Source organism: Zonotrichia albicollis, chromosome 1 (genome assembly GCF_047830755.1).
Source record: "Zonotrichia albicollis isolate bZonAlb1 chromosome 1, bZonAlb1.hap1, whole genome shotgun sequence".
NCBI classification, from domain to species: Eukaryota; Metazoa; Chordata; class Aves; order Passeriformes; family Passerellidae; genus Zonotrichia; species Zonotrichia albicollis.
Window position 1 is genome coordinate 64,561,694 of NC_133819.1, and position 17,466 is coordinate 64,579,159.

The window sequence follows — 17,466 nt, forward strand, 5'->3', positions numbered from 1 at the left end:
TTATTTTACATACCCTCCAAAACGATCCCTCTTCCCAGAAGAGTGCACCCAACACTGCTGTCCTTACGGCCATACTTACCTAGTATTGCACTATTGAGCACGGAGCACACTGGTTCTCTCTGTATGGGGTCAAGCTGATTTCCAACAGGGCTGCTCCAGGGATCAGAATATGCAAGCAAACTGAATGCATCCTGTGGGAAAATGACTTTGATTACATCTACAGCTACAAGCTACTAGTGAAAAGAAGGGATATTTTGTTCAACTGTTTTGATTCAGAATCACAAAGGTGACTGTCAGTATCCATCAATACAAAAAGATGTGTTTGAGTTGGGTTTATATAAAAACCAAAAGAAATTGTGACAGAACTTGCTCCATTTAGGGTTTTTTCCCAAGAGCAAGGCAAAAGGTAGCATTATTTTACTAACTGATGGGCTAAGATAAAACAGACTGAAAATTGCATGCAGTCTTTGGCAGAATTCTTTTCCAGAGCAGTCTCAAATCAAGGCAAACTAATTAACATGCAGATTTTGGGCATCTCTACCAGTTGTCCTGTGGTTCATTTATCATTGACAAAAGATCAAAAAGACAAAACCAGAACTTCGATTCCTGAGGGCAAGTTACATGGTCACAAATGAGAAAGGAAAGCACTAAATTGATTTCTGTTTAACTGTGTAACAACCCAAAATTATCTTCCCTGAGCATGTGTTGCACAGACAAAAAAGAGCTACACCACAGCTGACCAGAACATCTGCTCTGACACACGTGAAAAATGGCAGAATTTAAGGCAGAACAGTATTCCAGCACAACATGCTGTGGGAAGCTCCTGCTGGGCAGCACAATTATGCACCTTTACAAGAAGATTAAACATACCTTGAGCATTTTCTTATTCACTGTGTTTTTGCCACATTCTCTTCTTAGCTGCTCGCTCATTGCTTGCAATTCTCTTCCAAAATGGATCATCCTTTCAATGGCTGCTTGGCTGCCACCACAGAGCTGGCGTCGTAATTGACTTGAATCTACTTCTAAAGAAACGATATCGTCATCATCACCACGGGCAGGGCCGAGGGTAACAAGCCATGGATCTACAGCCTGACTTCAGCCAAACACAGCTGCCTGCCCAGAGAGAGCAGGTCAGCCTCAGCGCCCACGCGCTCCTGCACCACACACCGGGGAACTGCCCCTCCGGAACATTTAAGAGATCGGATTCACTAATGGCAAAGCCTGTCACAGCACGTGCTCTTTTCTGCAGGGGGTAATTTTAAATAACTAGACGGTAAACCAGATTTTACCCTAAAATTTTAAGGGAGTTTAAAAACAACAAAAGTCCCACAGTTCTAACTTTTTTAATTCTTTGGCATTGCATTTCTGAAGATACACCAAATTGGGAACTACTAGTGTGTAAAAAAATGCCGAACTTCCTCAACAGCCACGATGGACTCTGCTACAAGACAATCATTTAGACTGTTCTTACTCCTTGCAGAACACATCTTAAATCATTTGACTATTTCAGGCTTCTTTTGTAATCAAGCAGGACACTACAACTGATTTGTTTACTGTTTCATACAATACTCCCAATACTAGTGATTTTAAAAGATATTGATGCAGCTTACGAATAGTAAACTAACACTTGGCTTCTTTTGAAAAATCTGCTTTTTAAAAATTTACACCTAAAGCACTGCATTAAAAAAAAGGCATTTATCCATTCCTTGTCTTTTTTTCATCAATGGAATCAAGTTTTAAAATTAGCATTTTGACAGACTCTTCACTTACAAATCCACTCTTCTTTCTGACTTTAACACTGCTATTTAGTGATATATTTTTGACTACTCTTTCAAAACAGGATTTTTACCTGGCTACTTTTTTTTTCCCCTTAGATGTAAGCGTATCACCTCTGGAAGATACCCGCCTACTTAACCTTCAATACATAGCACTAAGGAGAATATATAAATATTTCAAAAAGTGAAAAACTGCCAGACTCAGCCTGGGGGTAGGGTTGGGGGGTAACCAGTGTAGGTGAAGCACCCACAAATCTTCAAGAAGTGGTGTTTGTCCCTAGCTCAGCCTTATCTAAGATGTGACTTTCCAAAGGCAGGAAACAAGCACAACTCCCTTCCCTGTGCAGCTGCTGCCTGTCTGTCACTGCAAGTCTCTGCAGAAAAGGCTGCAAGAGAGCAAGGACTTGTTTTGGGTTTTCTGTCACAGAAATAAAGTCTTGTTATTATCCAGTTTCAGAGCATAATGCAGGGAGAATGGTCTGGCAGCTTGCATTCCTCCTTGCAGGGCTGCAGGAGAATGCCATTTGCCGTGCCCCTGCATTTCCCAGCAAAGCTGCAGGATCAGCAGCAGCCCCAGAACTGGGAAGCGCTCACAGCGCTCTCCACGCGCTGCTGCGTTCTGAAGGTCTCCAGCTGCACATTTCATTTAAACTACACATTAACTGGCATCTGCTTAAATCAATTGTTTGAGTACCAATTCTGCAGCTGCACAAAGGGCAAGCAGAGGGGATTTAAATACTCATTTGTCACCAACATCAATAGCCATGGCAGAGTATAAAGCAAATTAACTAAAACAAAGTTAATTTTTACCTTATAACTATATAGATTGGGGTTTTTTTTGGTGGAAAACATGGGAAAAAAAGTTAATTTTTCATTTTTACATTTCCCTAATAAAACTCTTGAGCATTAAATATTAGCACTTCGCATTTCAATATAAAAGATTTAGAATTTCTGTGCTTACTGTGGAGCACAAAGATGCCATGAGAACCATGAATGGGAAGAGGAAGAAGCAATTTCCCAACTCAAACACAGGGTGCTACACAATCGGGTGTTTCTCCTCAGAGGTACTTCCTTTAAAATTAATGCTAATTTCAGTAGCCATGAGTTACCCATTTCCCCTGTTCTCACACTGATATTACACCACCTAAATCAGTGGTTTTAGAATATACATCTAATAACAGCAAAACAATCAAAAATTAAAGATTTGAACTAGTAACCCTAATTTTCAAGTTGGGAAGCATTGCAAGTAAAAACATAACCTTGTTGCCATCACTTAATAAAAATGTAAGAAATATCACTGCAGACCCATTTCTGTGTCACATTCTTCCATTTCGTGATCATGTTTAGAACTACCATTTAGGAAGCCATTGGATGAAGTCTCAGCAACTCCATTGGAGTAGTGATCTGTTTCCATGTCTACATCATTGCTGAAAAGAGAGTAGTAAATACAAGTTTTACTCATATTTAAGTACTTAGGTTATCTTTACAACTTCATCACACTATTTCCTCATCTTAGCTACTGAAAAGCTGCTCTTAAATATTACCAAGGTAGACCACAGTTTCTTCAACAGCAACTGCTGATACCAGAGCACCATGGAAGTTTCAAGGTTGCCTTAACAATAGTTTTCAGTAAAATACTGTTTTCAGATGCTGAAAATTTAAACATGTCCCCCACATTATTCAGGAGTAAGGAATGTAGCACTTACTAAATACAGACCAAAAAGTTCTTACATTGTTTATATAATTGTATATACCCAGAGTTGAAGAAAATGCATTGAGAAAATATACTACTCCCACTTTCCAATATAGTTAGCATTTATACATAAAAAACATAGTTAAATCAATATACATCCTACTTGGAAAATACCGTATTTAGATAACTAATTATTTGGAAAAAATGCTTTCTCCTCTTATTTACTCTGTGGAACAACAAAGGGAAAACAAAAAAAGAAAACCCCAAAGTAAATGCTGAGTAAAGCAGAACACTGAAGAGACACTCAGTGGCAAATGCAGAGCATTCAGCTCCTCACAACCCTCTGCTCACAGAAGTGCTTTTAGAAAATGCCAGCGTGGCTTTGGGGACTGAGCTTTGCTGACAGTTGCATCCTGGCCTGTTCTATTCCATCATGGAGAATAGCAGCCTAAAGCCTCTGTCAAGACCAAATAGATTCAATGTGGAAGTTTAATATCTTGCTTCTAAGCAACCAAAGATACTCAGCTTCCTTTGAGGAAGGAAACCAAAAGGCCTCTCTGACTGGGCAAGAACACAGCCAAGGAACTGTCTTCCCCCCTGAAAAATCTCCAAGTTGCCTGGACACTGCCAGACGTTTTGGCAGAGGCAACTGCTGATGCAAACAAAAAATGTGGAAAGTTAAAAAGTAAATTGTTACTCTTACTTTTTTACCCCAATTATCACTATTCAACTAAAATACCTTTGGTCATCACCACCACATCATCACATCCTGTGTGGTAGTTTTGGGAATCCATTTGGCACAATGCAGCTGAGTGCTGTTGCATTTCACATCAAATTGGGTTCTGCTGCATCCATGCAACCCAGAGCTTAACCATACTGGTTATAAAGAACCCTACTAACTCTGGTTAAGAGATTTATTTTCATTCTCTGAACTGAATGCATTTGCACTCGTGACAGTGACTGGAGTAGGCAAACAGTCTTGGAGTACATAGGGAAAGGGAATCCACACTTCATTTGCATCTCAACTGCGTTTACTTTCCAGATACTGCCACAAATGGAGAGTATCTGGAAAGCTTTTCATTACCTGTGTGCAACACACTTAAATCGGTGTCAGTGGCTTCACTTAAATTGAATTTTTAGAAGTTTTAAAGAGGTAATTAACCTTCACTATGGAACTTCAAAACTGACCATAGCTATAAGCAAGATAATTTATTTTTGTCCACTTCATTTCTTCACACCAATAGGAGAAAAAGGTCTATTGAGCTTGAACTGTCAAAACAACCAGAGTTACCACAAGCTGTTGGCTCCTTACACTTTGTTTCAACTGTCCTTAGGGAGGAAAAAAACCATCACATCAAAACCCACTGAAAACTCTTCCCTGCCATGCAAACACGTGGAGAACAGAAGCCTTAAAGCAACTTAGAAACATCTAAAGTTTATTTACCTGGGATAGCTGTTAACCTGCTGTGATCTGGATACATTTATGTTGTTCAGCTCTGGTACATTCAAGCTGGTGGTCGTGTGTTTAGTGTGACAGTAAGACTGATGCACTTTATTTGATATTACTCCATTACTGCAACTACTTTCAAATCCTGCAAGGATATTTTAACAGTTGTAGTCATAAAGTGGTACTTACAGATACGTTTGTAAAAAAAAAAAAGAAGTAAGTGTAGCATTTACTGACCAGGAACAAGTATGCTAAATTTGCCACACAAACTCAAGTACTTCACCTCCATGTTTCAGGTATTTGAACCCTTAAGGCTTCTAGAGTGCAGAAGTTAAGCATTATTTAACAAGTATGAACACAGACACAAGAAGGTTTTTCCAGTTGTACTAATATTCTGGTAAAACCAAAAAATTGCACTAATGTAGAAGATTTTTAGAAAATCTTTTCTAGGCCACTGTAATCATTATGAATGGAAGCAAACATTATTAATTCCTGATCACATAATTCTTTTGATAAATGTGCAATAGAATTCAGTGCTGAATACTCTGCATGTTGCTATACTTACATACAACCTCCTTCACCATGTAATTATTTTAATTGTTAATATTGTGCTTTGCTAAAAAAATTACACCATGCTGTGAAATTATGATGCCTAGCTAAAATCTCTTCTGACCCTTCTAAAATATAACAGGAAAACTACAATTTGAAGCAAACATGTAATTGCCAGTTCCATCAAACCAAGAGCTCCCAAGTATGTTCTAAAATAGGAACAGGTCACAGGAAGGGCTTATAATAAAGAAAGCAGCTGCTGCCATTTACAAAATACCAAACATCAATTCTAGTAATACATTCATCAACCTGCCTCGATTCTCAAAATTACAAAAATTACAGGTACTTTCTACACTACATCCTAACAACCACCTGAAGAACAACCAGAATATCTGAGTGGTTCTTCACTGACACCCCAGAGAGGGGGAAAAAAAAAGTGCCCCCAGTCAGCTCCAGTTTGGATTTGGAAATTAAGCATAAGTGAAAGCTGATGGTCTCTGCTACCCTAAGAGTCTTAGTCTTCAAGGATGCCATGTTCAGGTATCATTTTAACATGCTCTGCTTCCATTCAGCAGGGGTGCTTTGGAAGGCATGGGGATCTCCCCATAAGCTTGGGACAGCTCTGAACATTAGTGGCCTCCCACTGAAGATTTCCCACTACTTAAATGCTCTAAGAAATGTGCAGACTGAAATGTGGCTGCCAGCAGCATGTCTTTTACTCAACCCTACCACCCGGCCTCTGGTGTTTCCTGCTCAACCACAGCTATTCTGACTTCTCCAACACCACAGGAAATGGATCATATATACCACTTACTGGATTTAACCCATCTTGCCCAAACCATAAATTATCATCAAAAAGACAAGAGAAATATATGTCAGAACTTTCCACCTCCCAGAGGGAAGCATTTTTTAGAAATTGGTGGCAACCTACTTTGCAAGAAGCAAACCCAAGAGCACATGCAAAAATTATGTGATGAAACTTTCATTTTTCCCAGTGACTGGAAATCCCATATTTTAATCACTAACATTTTACTGTTACACACAGCATTCAGCATAAAATCTTAAGTTTATTTAAAAAAAAAAATCCATGTGGCGTGGTACGTCCAAATCTGTGTGGTGCATCCTCCACACAAACTTACCAGTGAAGTGTGTGCTGCTCCCTTTGCCTGTTGCCAAATTGTGAATATTCATTCCATGGCTGGGACTCATGCTAGGACTACTGAATGACCGTGGGCTAACAGGGTAACTGTCCTGAGATTTTGGACTGTGGCCTCCCAAGCACCGCACTTCACTGTCTGTACCATTCACCATCTCTATGAACTGACGCACCCTAAACAAAAGGCAAAAAGTTAAGCTAATAAAACCATTTACACATTTCAAATAACCAACGATAGCAATGATTTTATTTTAGTGTTAAATACAGAACAAGTCTGACTCAACAAAATGCTGAATGTCAGTAACCCAATCGTCAATAAGCTCTGGAGCATTCCGCCAAAAATACACAACTACAAATTTGTGAGGGAGCTGAACAGGAATATTATCCTTGGAGGACAGCCTTTGTCACTAAGTCCTCAAAGTCTAGAGATTTAAACTATATTTTCTTGGTCTGTTTTCTTTTATTGGCAGGGGCAAGGTTATTTCTTGAGAAAGATATGTCATTATGTTGTCATGTCTGTCATTTTCTCAAGTAAATGAGAACAGAGTTTGACTGTCTGGAACATTAAGCATTAAAGGGTAACACCTCACATTAAACACCTGCTCTAGAAAATAGTTTGAAAAGCAAATTCCCATACAAACCTTCCTTTAGAGGCTGTTGCTCTTTGTGAATTCCATTTTAGATAAGGAGGTTTTACTATGGACTTTAAGGAAGCTCAGAACTCCTGCTTTATGCTTAAGGCTTCAGTAGCCTCAATAGAACAGGCAAAATTTAGACAGACTGAGGAAAAGATAACATAAAATTGATGCTATTGAGTGAAGTCTTTCATCAAAATGTTAGCATTTTGTGAATTCTGTGATAAGTCTGGAGTACTATCACGTGAATTCTGTTCAGCACTTGAGCATGACAGACTTCAAACACACTCCCAGTTATTTAACTGCACATAAAATAAAGTGCTTTGCTCTTAGAGGAGATAACGCATTTTTCCCACATTCAAACACTGCAATGTGATACAAAATTCTGGAGAACAGCGCAGCTGGCAAGTAAAAATGCCAGAATGAAGGTGTCTATTGTGTACCTGGGAAGCCAAGAGAACTCTTTAGGATTATGGAATTCCACAGTTTTAGCCAGAGTTTTCTAGTAAAGTGGCATGGAATGAAACAGCTCATTTAAGCTGGTCTTTAAAGTCAATCACTCCTTTGGAGGAACAGACTGACTTATGCCATCAGGATTCTTAACCTTCTTGGATGTGCTACTGTATCAGTTTCCATTTTAAGTTTTAATTAACACCCAAATGGGATTAAATTCATTAAAAAGAACTACAGAACTTAGTTCTGCAGAGAAGTCTACAGGGAGATGTGAATTATGCTGCAAACCAGGACCTCGATGACAAAACCTAGTTAAACATGTAGCAAATAAGAAGAGCATAAAAAAGTGAAATACACACATTTTCTAAAAAGCGCTGCTTAACTTTGTACAAATTTCTGTGAAAGCTTTAAATGAGTAACTGTCTTGTCTCAGAAGGTACTGTGCCATCTATAAACACACATCTGTATAATTTGAAGACTCACTTTAATGCAAATAAGAGATTAGGATTTCTTTCTAGTAAACTTGGATACAACTGTTGTGTTGTTTCAATGGCTTCTCCCATTCTTCCTGCTAAAACCAATTTCTGAATTCCTGTTCACCAAAAAACAAATAAGAGATTAGGATTTTTTTCTAGTAAACTTGGATACAGCTGTTATGTTGTTTCAATGGGTTCTCCATTCATCCTGCCAAAACCAATTTTTGAACTTCTGTTCAGCAAAACCAACATCAGTTAAATGGACAGCTTACAGATTAATACACGTACATAAATGATTAAAAGACACTGCAACCATCAATCAACAAGATTTTTTTCCTTTTAGAAAAAAATAGTGTAAAGAAAGATCATGTTTGCTTAAAATGTTCAACAGGAAAATTTAAGAACTGCACTCCACCTACATGTATCTAAATGAGAACTCAGTATTTTTATTTATTGCCAGCATCCAACTGCTTTGTAGTCAGACTATGCATTTAGAGCTAGAATAAGATTGCAGACACTCTTCTGCGATTTAGTTCTCATTTTCACAACTTTATAAATAAGCACATTTCAAATTACTGTCACTCAAGAACATCCAAATTGCATCGCACTCCTACAGGTTCAATTTTGACTAAGAAAAACAAAAATTCAGTCTCTTTCACCTACAACACATACTCCTAATCAAACTACAGTTCAGCAAAATCTTTCACAAAGGTTCCTGCTTTAGTTGATGCTTCTGTGGCCGTAACTTGGCTCAAGCTGCAAACAGCCTCCCAGCTCTCTTCACCAACAGAGAAACTGATCCAAATGAAAAAAACCCAACAAATGTGTTGTTTTACAACCAAAGCAGTTTCCCCATGTGGTATGTCATACAGTAACACAAATGCTGATGGTCATAGAGCAGGGATTTAAATGGAAGGGGAAGGCACTGTTCCATCAGGCTGCAAACAGCACTGGCATGGCAAGTTAGAACTGAACTGCTGTTTGTTGTCCTTGTCCTCTTCCCCTCACAGCTGTAAGCAGGAAAAGTTTCATTTAACTTATAAAACATTCTCTAAACTCAATCCCTTTTCACATTCAGATAAAAATATAAATGTCTGTCACGACTAAGTTTTATACTCCTGTTTGTGACTAACCATTAGCTCTCACAAACACTCAGAGACATTACACACAATTGTTTCAGACATATCACAACTTTCCATTCGAGAGAAAAGACAACAGATAATTTACCACATTCTGCTACATCAAACAAGTTACAAAGTATTACTGTGCAGCTTTTTCATACCCAGCTGCTCATACATGTGTAACATTAGATGACAGCAAAGAACTGTGCTATGGAGCAGTGCTGCAAGCCAATTTTACAATGCTGCTTAAGAAAAAGCTTTATGCAGTATCTGTTTAAGGGAGGAAAAAAGGGATGCAACGTGCTCTCCAGCCTTACTTTGTCTGTTCTTAATGGAAGCTAATTCTTCTAGCACAGTCTGGTCTGTGGATCTGGCGAATGCCTCTGCTGTTGCACAGTATCCATGGTGAACTAAGTAAGATGATACCATTCTAAAAATAAACAAAAACAAAACTTAGAAATACTCATTAAATACAGGTGAGAAACCAAGAACTCCTAAATGTAAAAACTCTTTGATAATATAAGCTGAATTGAAAAATTCAGCTTGAAATGCAGAGACTTCTGTACAAGTCAGACAAAAGTAATTCAATTAAGAGTCAGTATATTCTTCAAAACACTGTACAGAAAAATAATTTTTAAAAATAATAAAAGCATAACTTTATTATGATGAATTCTAGTAACAATTATTCATGACACAAAGGCAGGGTCAGTTCAAATATTAACTGCTAATTAAGCTGGTTTGGTTTTTTTTTCTCATTACTCCCACTGAAATTGCTGCACATTAAGTTTTTGTTTTCACTGAGAAAATAAAAAATACAAAGTCAGAACCACCATTTTTTCAAGAAATACTAATGAGACACAACTTAACCTGGCATGCTGAAGGCTGAGAAAGCAAAGGGAAATCTCCAGAGCCCAGAGTATTAAAACTGCCCATTACAACCACAACAATTTTCCTACAAACTCCCCAGTCCGTATTAGATAAGACAAATTAGGACAAAAGTCCTAAACTCATCATTATAAAGTCCAAATTATTAATGACACAGACAACTCTGCCACAAAATCTGTTCACACTCCTTTTTACACTGTTATCAAACCTGGTAACAAACTTACTTGTACTATTTTTTAATAGCATCTATCACTTTTTGCACAAGACAATAGATAAAACATTTTAAAGAACTCTGAAATCATGCAACTAATGACTTTTAAAAAAACTATTAATATTAAAAGTCTTACTTCTGAATCATTGTTTGCCACTCTCCTTCCCGATCTCCTATTGGAAATCTGTCAATCTGTGCTTGAATTTTGGTTCTCCACTCTCGCATATAGTCTTCAATATCAAATACAAATGGGTGTTGTCCAAAATTAGCATCCACAACCTCTCCTGGTGTTTGAAGCCCTACTGTAGGGTACAAGTTTGGCTGCAAGAAACATTTTAGTTAGTTTTTGACCCTTGCCCTAAAATTCCCACTGCTGTGGGCTTGTTTTGTTGTTTTTTTTTTTTTTCACCTCTAGTAATAACCTTACTGTTTCTAGTAGGGTACTCCAGCAGTAAAAGCAGCTTCTGCCAATACAGCAATACAATGACTGACTAATTTATTCCCAGTACTCAATTTCTTTGTGTTTGGAAGAAGAAAATCTTACTGACATTCCAGCCAGAAAATACACTTTTTAAACTGTGCTACATGTTACAACTTTTGGGTTAAATTTCACAAAATATTATGTAACAATTTTTGATTATTTTAAAGACCAGTCCTTTTCCTTTAAAAAGAGAACTGAAATTAAACTTACAAAGTGGGCCATTTTCTTTTTAGGGTGAAATACTTAAAACAACCCTGAATTTTAGTGGTAAGAACTGACAGGATAGAAAACTCAATAGCCTCAAAGTCCAACTGTAGTGCCTAACAAAATCTGTAACAATGCATTGACGATTTTGTGAATTCCTGGACTTGTATCTAGGAAAACACTTGAACAGCATTTATTGTCTCAGTTTTATTTTCTGCTGAAATTAGGTCTCCATGCAAATTTAAAATATGGCAAATATGAGAAAGGTAAAATCTGCCTTGGGATAAAGGTACTTTTCTTAAATATAATGAGCATCTCAGCAATGGCAAGGCAATCAATTGTTCACTGTGAATGGGGTTTTGTTACTGGGGTCTTGTGTGTATGTGTGTGGGAGGTAGTTTAAATTTTTTTGAAGTTTATGTAATAAATATACCTATATCATAATTACACTGCAGACAATGGTGGTATGGTATAATAGGGTGTTAATCTACAGAACTATTATGCTAAATAAATTAAAGTTATCAGTAAGAAGTTATCAACACACAGGTCAGTAGGAACTCTGGAGCCCAGAGAATCCAGTGAAATGAAAAATACTCTGGTTTCTCAAGCCACACCCAAGCCAATCTTGCCTCTATTTCCACAAATACACCCTTTGCTTTTTTAAATAAACATGCTCCTACTGTTACCTAGTCAAAAATAATCAACAAACCCCAAGTCTCAAATCTTTTAATGAGATGAAAACCATTGATTCTAAAAAGGGGTTCAGTTTCATACTTCAGATTATAGTGTCAGTTTTCCTGAGCTGGCACCATGTGCTAGCAACCTGAAGATCCAGAACAGTGGTAGTGGTTTCCTACACAAAGCACTCAACCCTGTGGTAGAATTAAGAGCCTCCTTGGGTTCCTGACTTCATTTTTCCTTAATATCTGTCCTTGCCTCTTAAGGCCCCACAAAGGGAGTAGGTGGCCAGGTGGACGTGCATCACACACTGCACCTTAAACAGATTAAATCAGAAATTAAGGGGATGAGAAGAAAACCAAAGTAATTGCAGTATCATGCCTGTATCAGTAGTATAGGGAACAGATGCCACTTTTAAGGAAAGCACAATTTAATTGACTCAAAAGCCACAAGACTTCAGGTATGTGCAGCTTTAAAAAAACTGATACATTTGATTCAATGAAGCAAAACTTGTGAAAATCAGGCATCAAGAATGAGTTAAAGTGACAATATCTCAAGCAGCCATCCACCATGTTGGTGTTTAATACAGCTCTGATTTTGTATGTAAGGCTTGAATATGCCAAAGCATGTAATAATTATTTGCATGTATTATTACTCTACTAAAAAAAAAACCTGAAAAGGAAAAAGCTCTTGTAAGGATCAGTGTAAAACCAAAACACTTTATCCTTCATTTAAAAAATCACCACTGAAATCATGATGAGAAATACCTAATATTACACTGGCTACTAAGATTATCATTGTGATTCCAACAAGCCCAGGGTAAATGCTAGTTTGAGCTGAAACATCTGTTTAAAGACACAAAGAAAAACTGTTTGAAAATGCACTTATCTTACCGGTAAATCTGTGAAAGCGATGCCTGTAATAAAGAGAAAACTAAAATTAATTTCCACGTGTCTGGATTCAAGCCTCATTTTCTTAAAGTATCATTATCTGTTCAGAAATCTCACTCAAACATCTCAGAAATAAGCAAAGTATGGTGAAACCCATGATGCTTATGCACAATTCATGTTTTTAAAATAATAAATGGCAGTATTTGTCAAAAAGTAATCATCAAAAATACTTAAATTGCCCTTAATTTTTTCAAAATAGATAATAAGACTTAGCAAATCATACAGATAGGCAGATTAGAAAGTCTGAAAGTTCTAGCTACATACTAAATTTAGAGAAGAAAGGTAAGGATATCTGAAAATACTTTTTCACTTGCATGTCATGATGCTGCAACATCAAGATTTAATGGTGTCTTTTCTTGCTTGCTATTACTTTTCTTCATACTCACTCACATTCTTTACACAAGCAGCACATATCTATAATACTCCAAACCAGCCTGCAAGTGTTTCACTCTAATCCATGCCCTCATGCTTTGGTTTTCAAACAGAACAGCTTAATATCGTCTTACATAATTACAAACATCCATCTACCCTTAAAACCAAGGGAGTGATTTTGCTGTCTCAGGATTAGAGAAAAATATGACCTCTATACACTTCAGGAACTTCAGGCAATTTCAGGGGGTGGGAAGCTTTCAGTTAAAAAAAACCACATCAGTAATCTCCTTCTGACAGCCAAATAATAACAGTATTTCAGAATTTCCTTTATTGTTGCAAGTATTTTTTTTAATGCTGAATTATTCAAATCCACTTATCCCTTCAAACTTCAATTTATTCTGTACCACCACCTTTTCAAATTTAAGATGAAAAAAAAGCTTTTAACCTTTTGTCCTAAATTCCGTCCCTGTTTTCAATCTCTACTGTTCACCAGGATTTCAAACCTCAAGAGCATCTGGATTCCTTACACACATCTTTTGAGACAGAAGGATGGCATACTGAGTGAATCTGTTTCCTTTGTTTCCTCCCATCATATCTCAAAGCTATCATTTTATTTATTCCCTGCTCTTACTTTATCTTTTTCTAAGCTATACCATTTTTTCTATTTGGCAATTTTGACATCCAGCTTGCTCTTTTCCAAAATGGAGGCTGTAGGCATGACAAATAAATGATGACTAAGTGATATGTAGGAGCTGGGGTCTTGGGGGTGGGGTGGGGGTTGGTTGGGGCTTCTTTTCAACCCAGGATTTCACACTTGCATGAGAACAGCTTTGCTCTTTCTGCAGCATCAAATCCCAGGCTGAGCCAGAGACATCCTATATTCTAGGCCAAATATGTGGGCCCAGAGAAGAAACATAAATGTCCTCCAAGTCACGAATGTACAGGAATTCTGGACAACTAGCAACTGCAACAACTCAGTGAGACAGACAAAATTTCTGATTTCTTTTTCCACTCAACACAGAATCAATTTTCTCATGTCAGAAGCTAAAGCTAGCAAAGTCCATGACAGCAGAACAACTGTCAGGTTTCCTTGTGAAATCCATAAAGTGTTTGTCAGACTCAGTCTCTGACAGATGACATTTTATTAGCCTCCCCTCACCTATGCCATTCTGGTCTCCTCTAAAAATGGATTTTAATCTTTTGCACTGTTGTTTCAGAGTTGCCCTAATCCAGTCTGCTTTACCACTGAAAAGGAGGTTTCTGCTCTTGCCTTCCCAGCTTACTCACACTTTCAGGTGACCATAAGGGTAGTGAGAACATTCATGTCTCTTTAATTGATCACATGATCCAACTTCTCTGCAGGCACATTGTGAATGTTTCAAAAAGGGAAAAAGGTAAGACTGCTTTTCTCAGCTTTACCCCAGTTAAAGATTAGGGCAAACACAAGCCCATTATCTTCCAGTTGGACCTATCCTGCAACAGGATGCCAAAAGAAACAACTACACAGTGCATGTTTCAAGTGTCCCACTGCCCTAGGTCTCAGGGTATATAGACTCATTCAATTTAGAAGGAAAATTAAATCATGAAAGAATATAATCACAGAATTGATTACATGGAACTGACCTCAGGAGGAGACTCCTAAGCCCTGCTGTGAGTAGAAGCAGGAAAACTCCCAAGTCAGATGTGTTTGCTCAAAGCCTGAGCAAACAAACTGTCAGTCTCATTCAGGGAGGCTAGAAAAGAATTTAAACCACATCCTTCCCCCTTTTTCCAAACCTACTTTGTGTTTGCCAATGTAAGAAAATAGAACAGCAACTTCAAGACCACCTATCTCAATAATCTCTTACTTCATTTCATGCTACCCTCTCCTTTCCTTATCACATTTCTACCCATCACAGAAATCTTATTCCTTGTGGTTTATCCCTTCAAAGCTCCTGCTCCTCTCAGCACAATTCCAAGATCTCTTCACAAGCCCCCACTCCCTTCTTAATGCAAGAAGGAATTTTTTTCTTCTTTCCTTACACTCTATATCTAGGCTCATTAAATTACATTAAGTAACTGAAATAGGTATTCCATAAAAATTTTTAACTCCACCCACTCCTGATATCTTCAAATTCAAAAATTATCTTGCAGTGTTGCCTAATACTACAATTTACTGTATGAATTTAATGGACTTAATTTTAGCTCAACTTTTATAATTTATGGCTTTAGCCCAACTATGAATGACTCCAGACTGGGAATCCAAAATACACTGCTCTCCAACATATGCTCAAAACAACATGCATCCAATGTAAGGTTTTAGTGAAGGCTAGGTGTTCCCCCTACACCAGCAAGGAATTTTAGCTATATCCATTTTCCTTATCTTCAGTTCTCTTATTATCTATTACTTTATGACAATCAGGCACTATTTGTGGATTGAGTAATAGAGTTCATTAATGCAAATCCTGTGGAAAGAGATGCTATAAGACCCAATCCTCCCAAATTCACAAGGAATGTTAGTGCTAATGGCACAGAAGAAATTATTTTTCCCAGTTCTTTAATTACTTCATAGACTATTAAACTATCAAAAGAACTATTCAAACCCTTGGTTCCTGATGTGAAGAGGGTTTCCTATTCACAACAGACCTAAAGATATAGTGCTGTCACAAAAGGCAGCGTTTCTGCATACCCAGGCTGTGTCCATTCTTGGTGTAGAAGCAGGTGTTGTTGATAAGGTTGACACAACAACCAATGACATCGCCCGTAGTGAACGTTGGGCCGTAAGGTTGTCCCGTTCCAGAGGAACAGAATGAATGGCCATCATCTCCATGATAACCATACGAGTGTTTATCCCAACCTAGAGAACAAAAGCATTTGTAATTTATTCATTTTCTTCATTATTAAATAAATTGAAGACTGTGCTAAGTTGGTATATTCTGGCCAGGCTAACACAATTAATTACTATGCTCAGCCTTCTGCTTTCTAATATTTCTTATCTAGGAAAGCCACTGTGTAATCTTTAAAATGACAACTTCTTTTATCAAAATGGCTGAATAAGTAATTGCATTTGTAGTATATAACAGGTAATGCAAATTCAGATAACACATTTTTCTCTTTACTCCAACATACAGTATTACCAACCCCAAAAATATAATCAGCTACAATGCTGAAATTCAAAAAGCTATATACAGATCTGACATGTCCCAGTAAAGCAGTGAAGATTCTCCTGTTCCCCTTTCATTTTGCAAAACTATTGCTACCATATGTCATAATCAGATTCTTCCTGGCTACAAACCAAACAGGCATCTCTGGGGAAACGTATTTCTAGTCCTGATTATTCTCAATGACTATTCAGCAGCAAGCAGCCTCTGCATAATAACAGAATCTCCAGACTAAAGTGTAACTAGCTATGCTGCCCCTGAAAATAAAAATAAATTTTAAATAAAAGGAAAAAATTAGCAATACAGGCAAAAATCACAGCCAAGAGCTAGTCATTATGCATGCAAATATGGCGCTGATTTTGCAGGTGAAGAAGCTGTAGAATCTTTAAGGAGCTTCACACTGTTACACTACTCAATGAAATTCACAATAAGCAATCTTGGTTTGTGCTCTTCTATAAATACCTATCTACACTCTCTGCAAGTCAATACTGAACCTCTTCTGTCAAGCTGCTGCCTTGCAGGTTAATTTGGAAGTATTTTACACACTTAGACCCTTAATCTTTATCATCAGTAGCTTCAGCTGGTACCATATTAAGCATCTCTCAGTAAATTAAAGACAACCCCAAATTACTGGAGTTGCATTCATTAGTAGTACCTTTGATAATTATAGCATCCTAAATCAAACCTAATGCCACCCACTAATAATTCATGAGCCTTAGGTGGGCTCGCAGTGTAATGGGGACTTGCAGTCATCATATGGATCTCTACCAGAGCATTTGGTAAGAAAGTTAAAACTCAAAAGTAATGAAATGCAGATACTCAAAGGTAAATTCAACATGGTTTTGTATTTTGGTAATTTCAAGTCGGTTGGTTTTGGGTGGATATTTTTTTACACGTTTAAAGATCTGTTAAAAACCCAGTTTTTTATGTACACATATACAAATTCAGAGATACTACAGACAATTGTTAACTAGACAGTGTCCTTGACCATGCAAGTTAATGGAACAGTCAAAATTTAAAACTAGGCTACACACTCTTACTATGAAGGCTGGAAAGGTAAAGGTACAGAAAGTGAGAAAAGAAGAGTTCCCTCCATGTTAGACAGAGAGGTTTTATCACAGTAGATCATTTTTATTGCTAGAAATCCAGCATACAGAACATGGAAATCTATAGCTTCATTTTTTATCAGGACACATAATGAAAATTTTATACTATATTTGTTTGCTAAAAAATATCTTCA

The 17,466-nt window shown here is 37.4% G+C and overlaps 1 protein-coding gene across 4 annotated transcripts in view; it reads right to left on the reverse strand.

Moving 5' to 3' along the window:
- The window catches only part of RANBP9 (RAN binding protein 9), a 38,860-nt gene that overhangs the window by 1,176 nt on the left and 20,218 nt on the right, over window positions 1–17,466 (reverse strand). Inside the window, exons 4-13 of one of the 4 annotated variants that reach the window (XM_074543021.1) lie at window positions 15,755–15,922; window positions 12,658–12,680; window positions 10,538–10,722; window positions 9,623–9,735; window positions 8,192–8,300; window positions 6,604–6,794; window positions 4,913–5,060; window positions 3,129–3,202; window positions 871–1,019; window positions 80–191 (exon numbers count right to left, since the gene is read on the reverse strand). In XM_074543021.1, the coding sequence (XP_074399122.1) occupies window positions 80–191; window positions 871–1,019; window positions 3,129–3,202; window positions 4,913–5,060; window positions 6,604–6,794; window positions 8,192–8,300; window positions 9,623–9,735; window positions 10,538–10,722; window positions 12,658–12,680; window positions 15,755–15,922 (1,272 nt within the window). Of the gene's footprint in view, window positions 1–79; window positions 192–870; window positions 1,023–3,080; window positions 3,203–4,912; window positions 5,061–6,603; window positions 6,795–8,191; window positions 8,301–9,622; window positions 9,736–10,537; window positions 10,723–12,657; window positions 12,681–15,754; window positions 15,923–17,466 lie in introns of all 4 variants that reach the window. The other 3 variants (XM_074543004.1, XM_074543013.1, XM_074542996.1) reach the window with 3 other exon arrangements.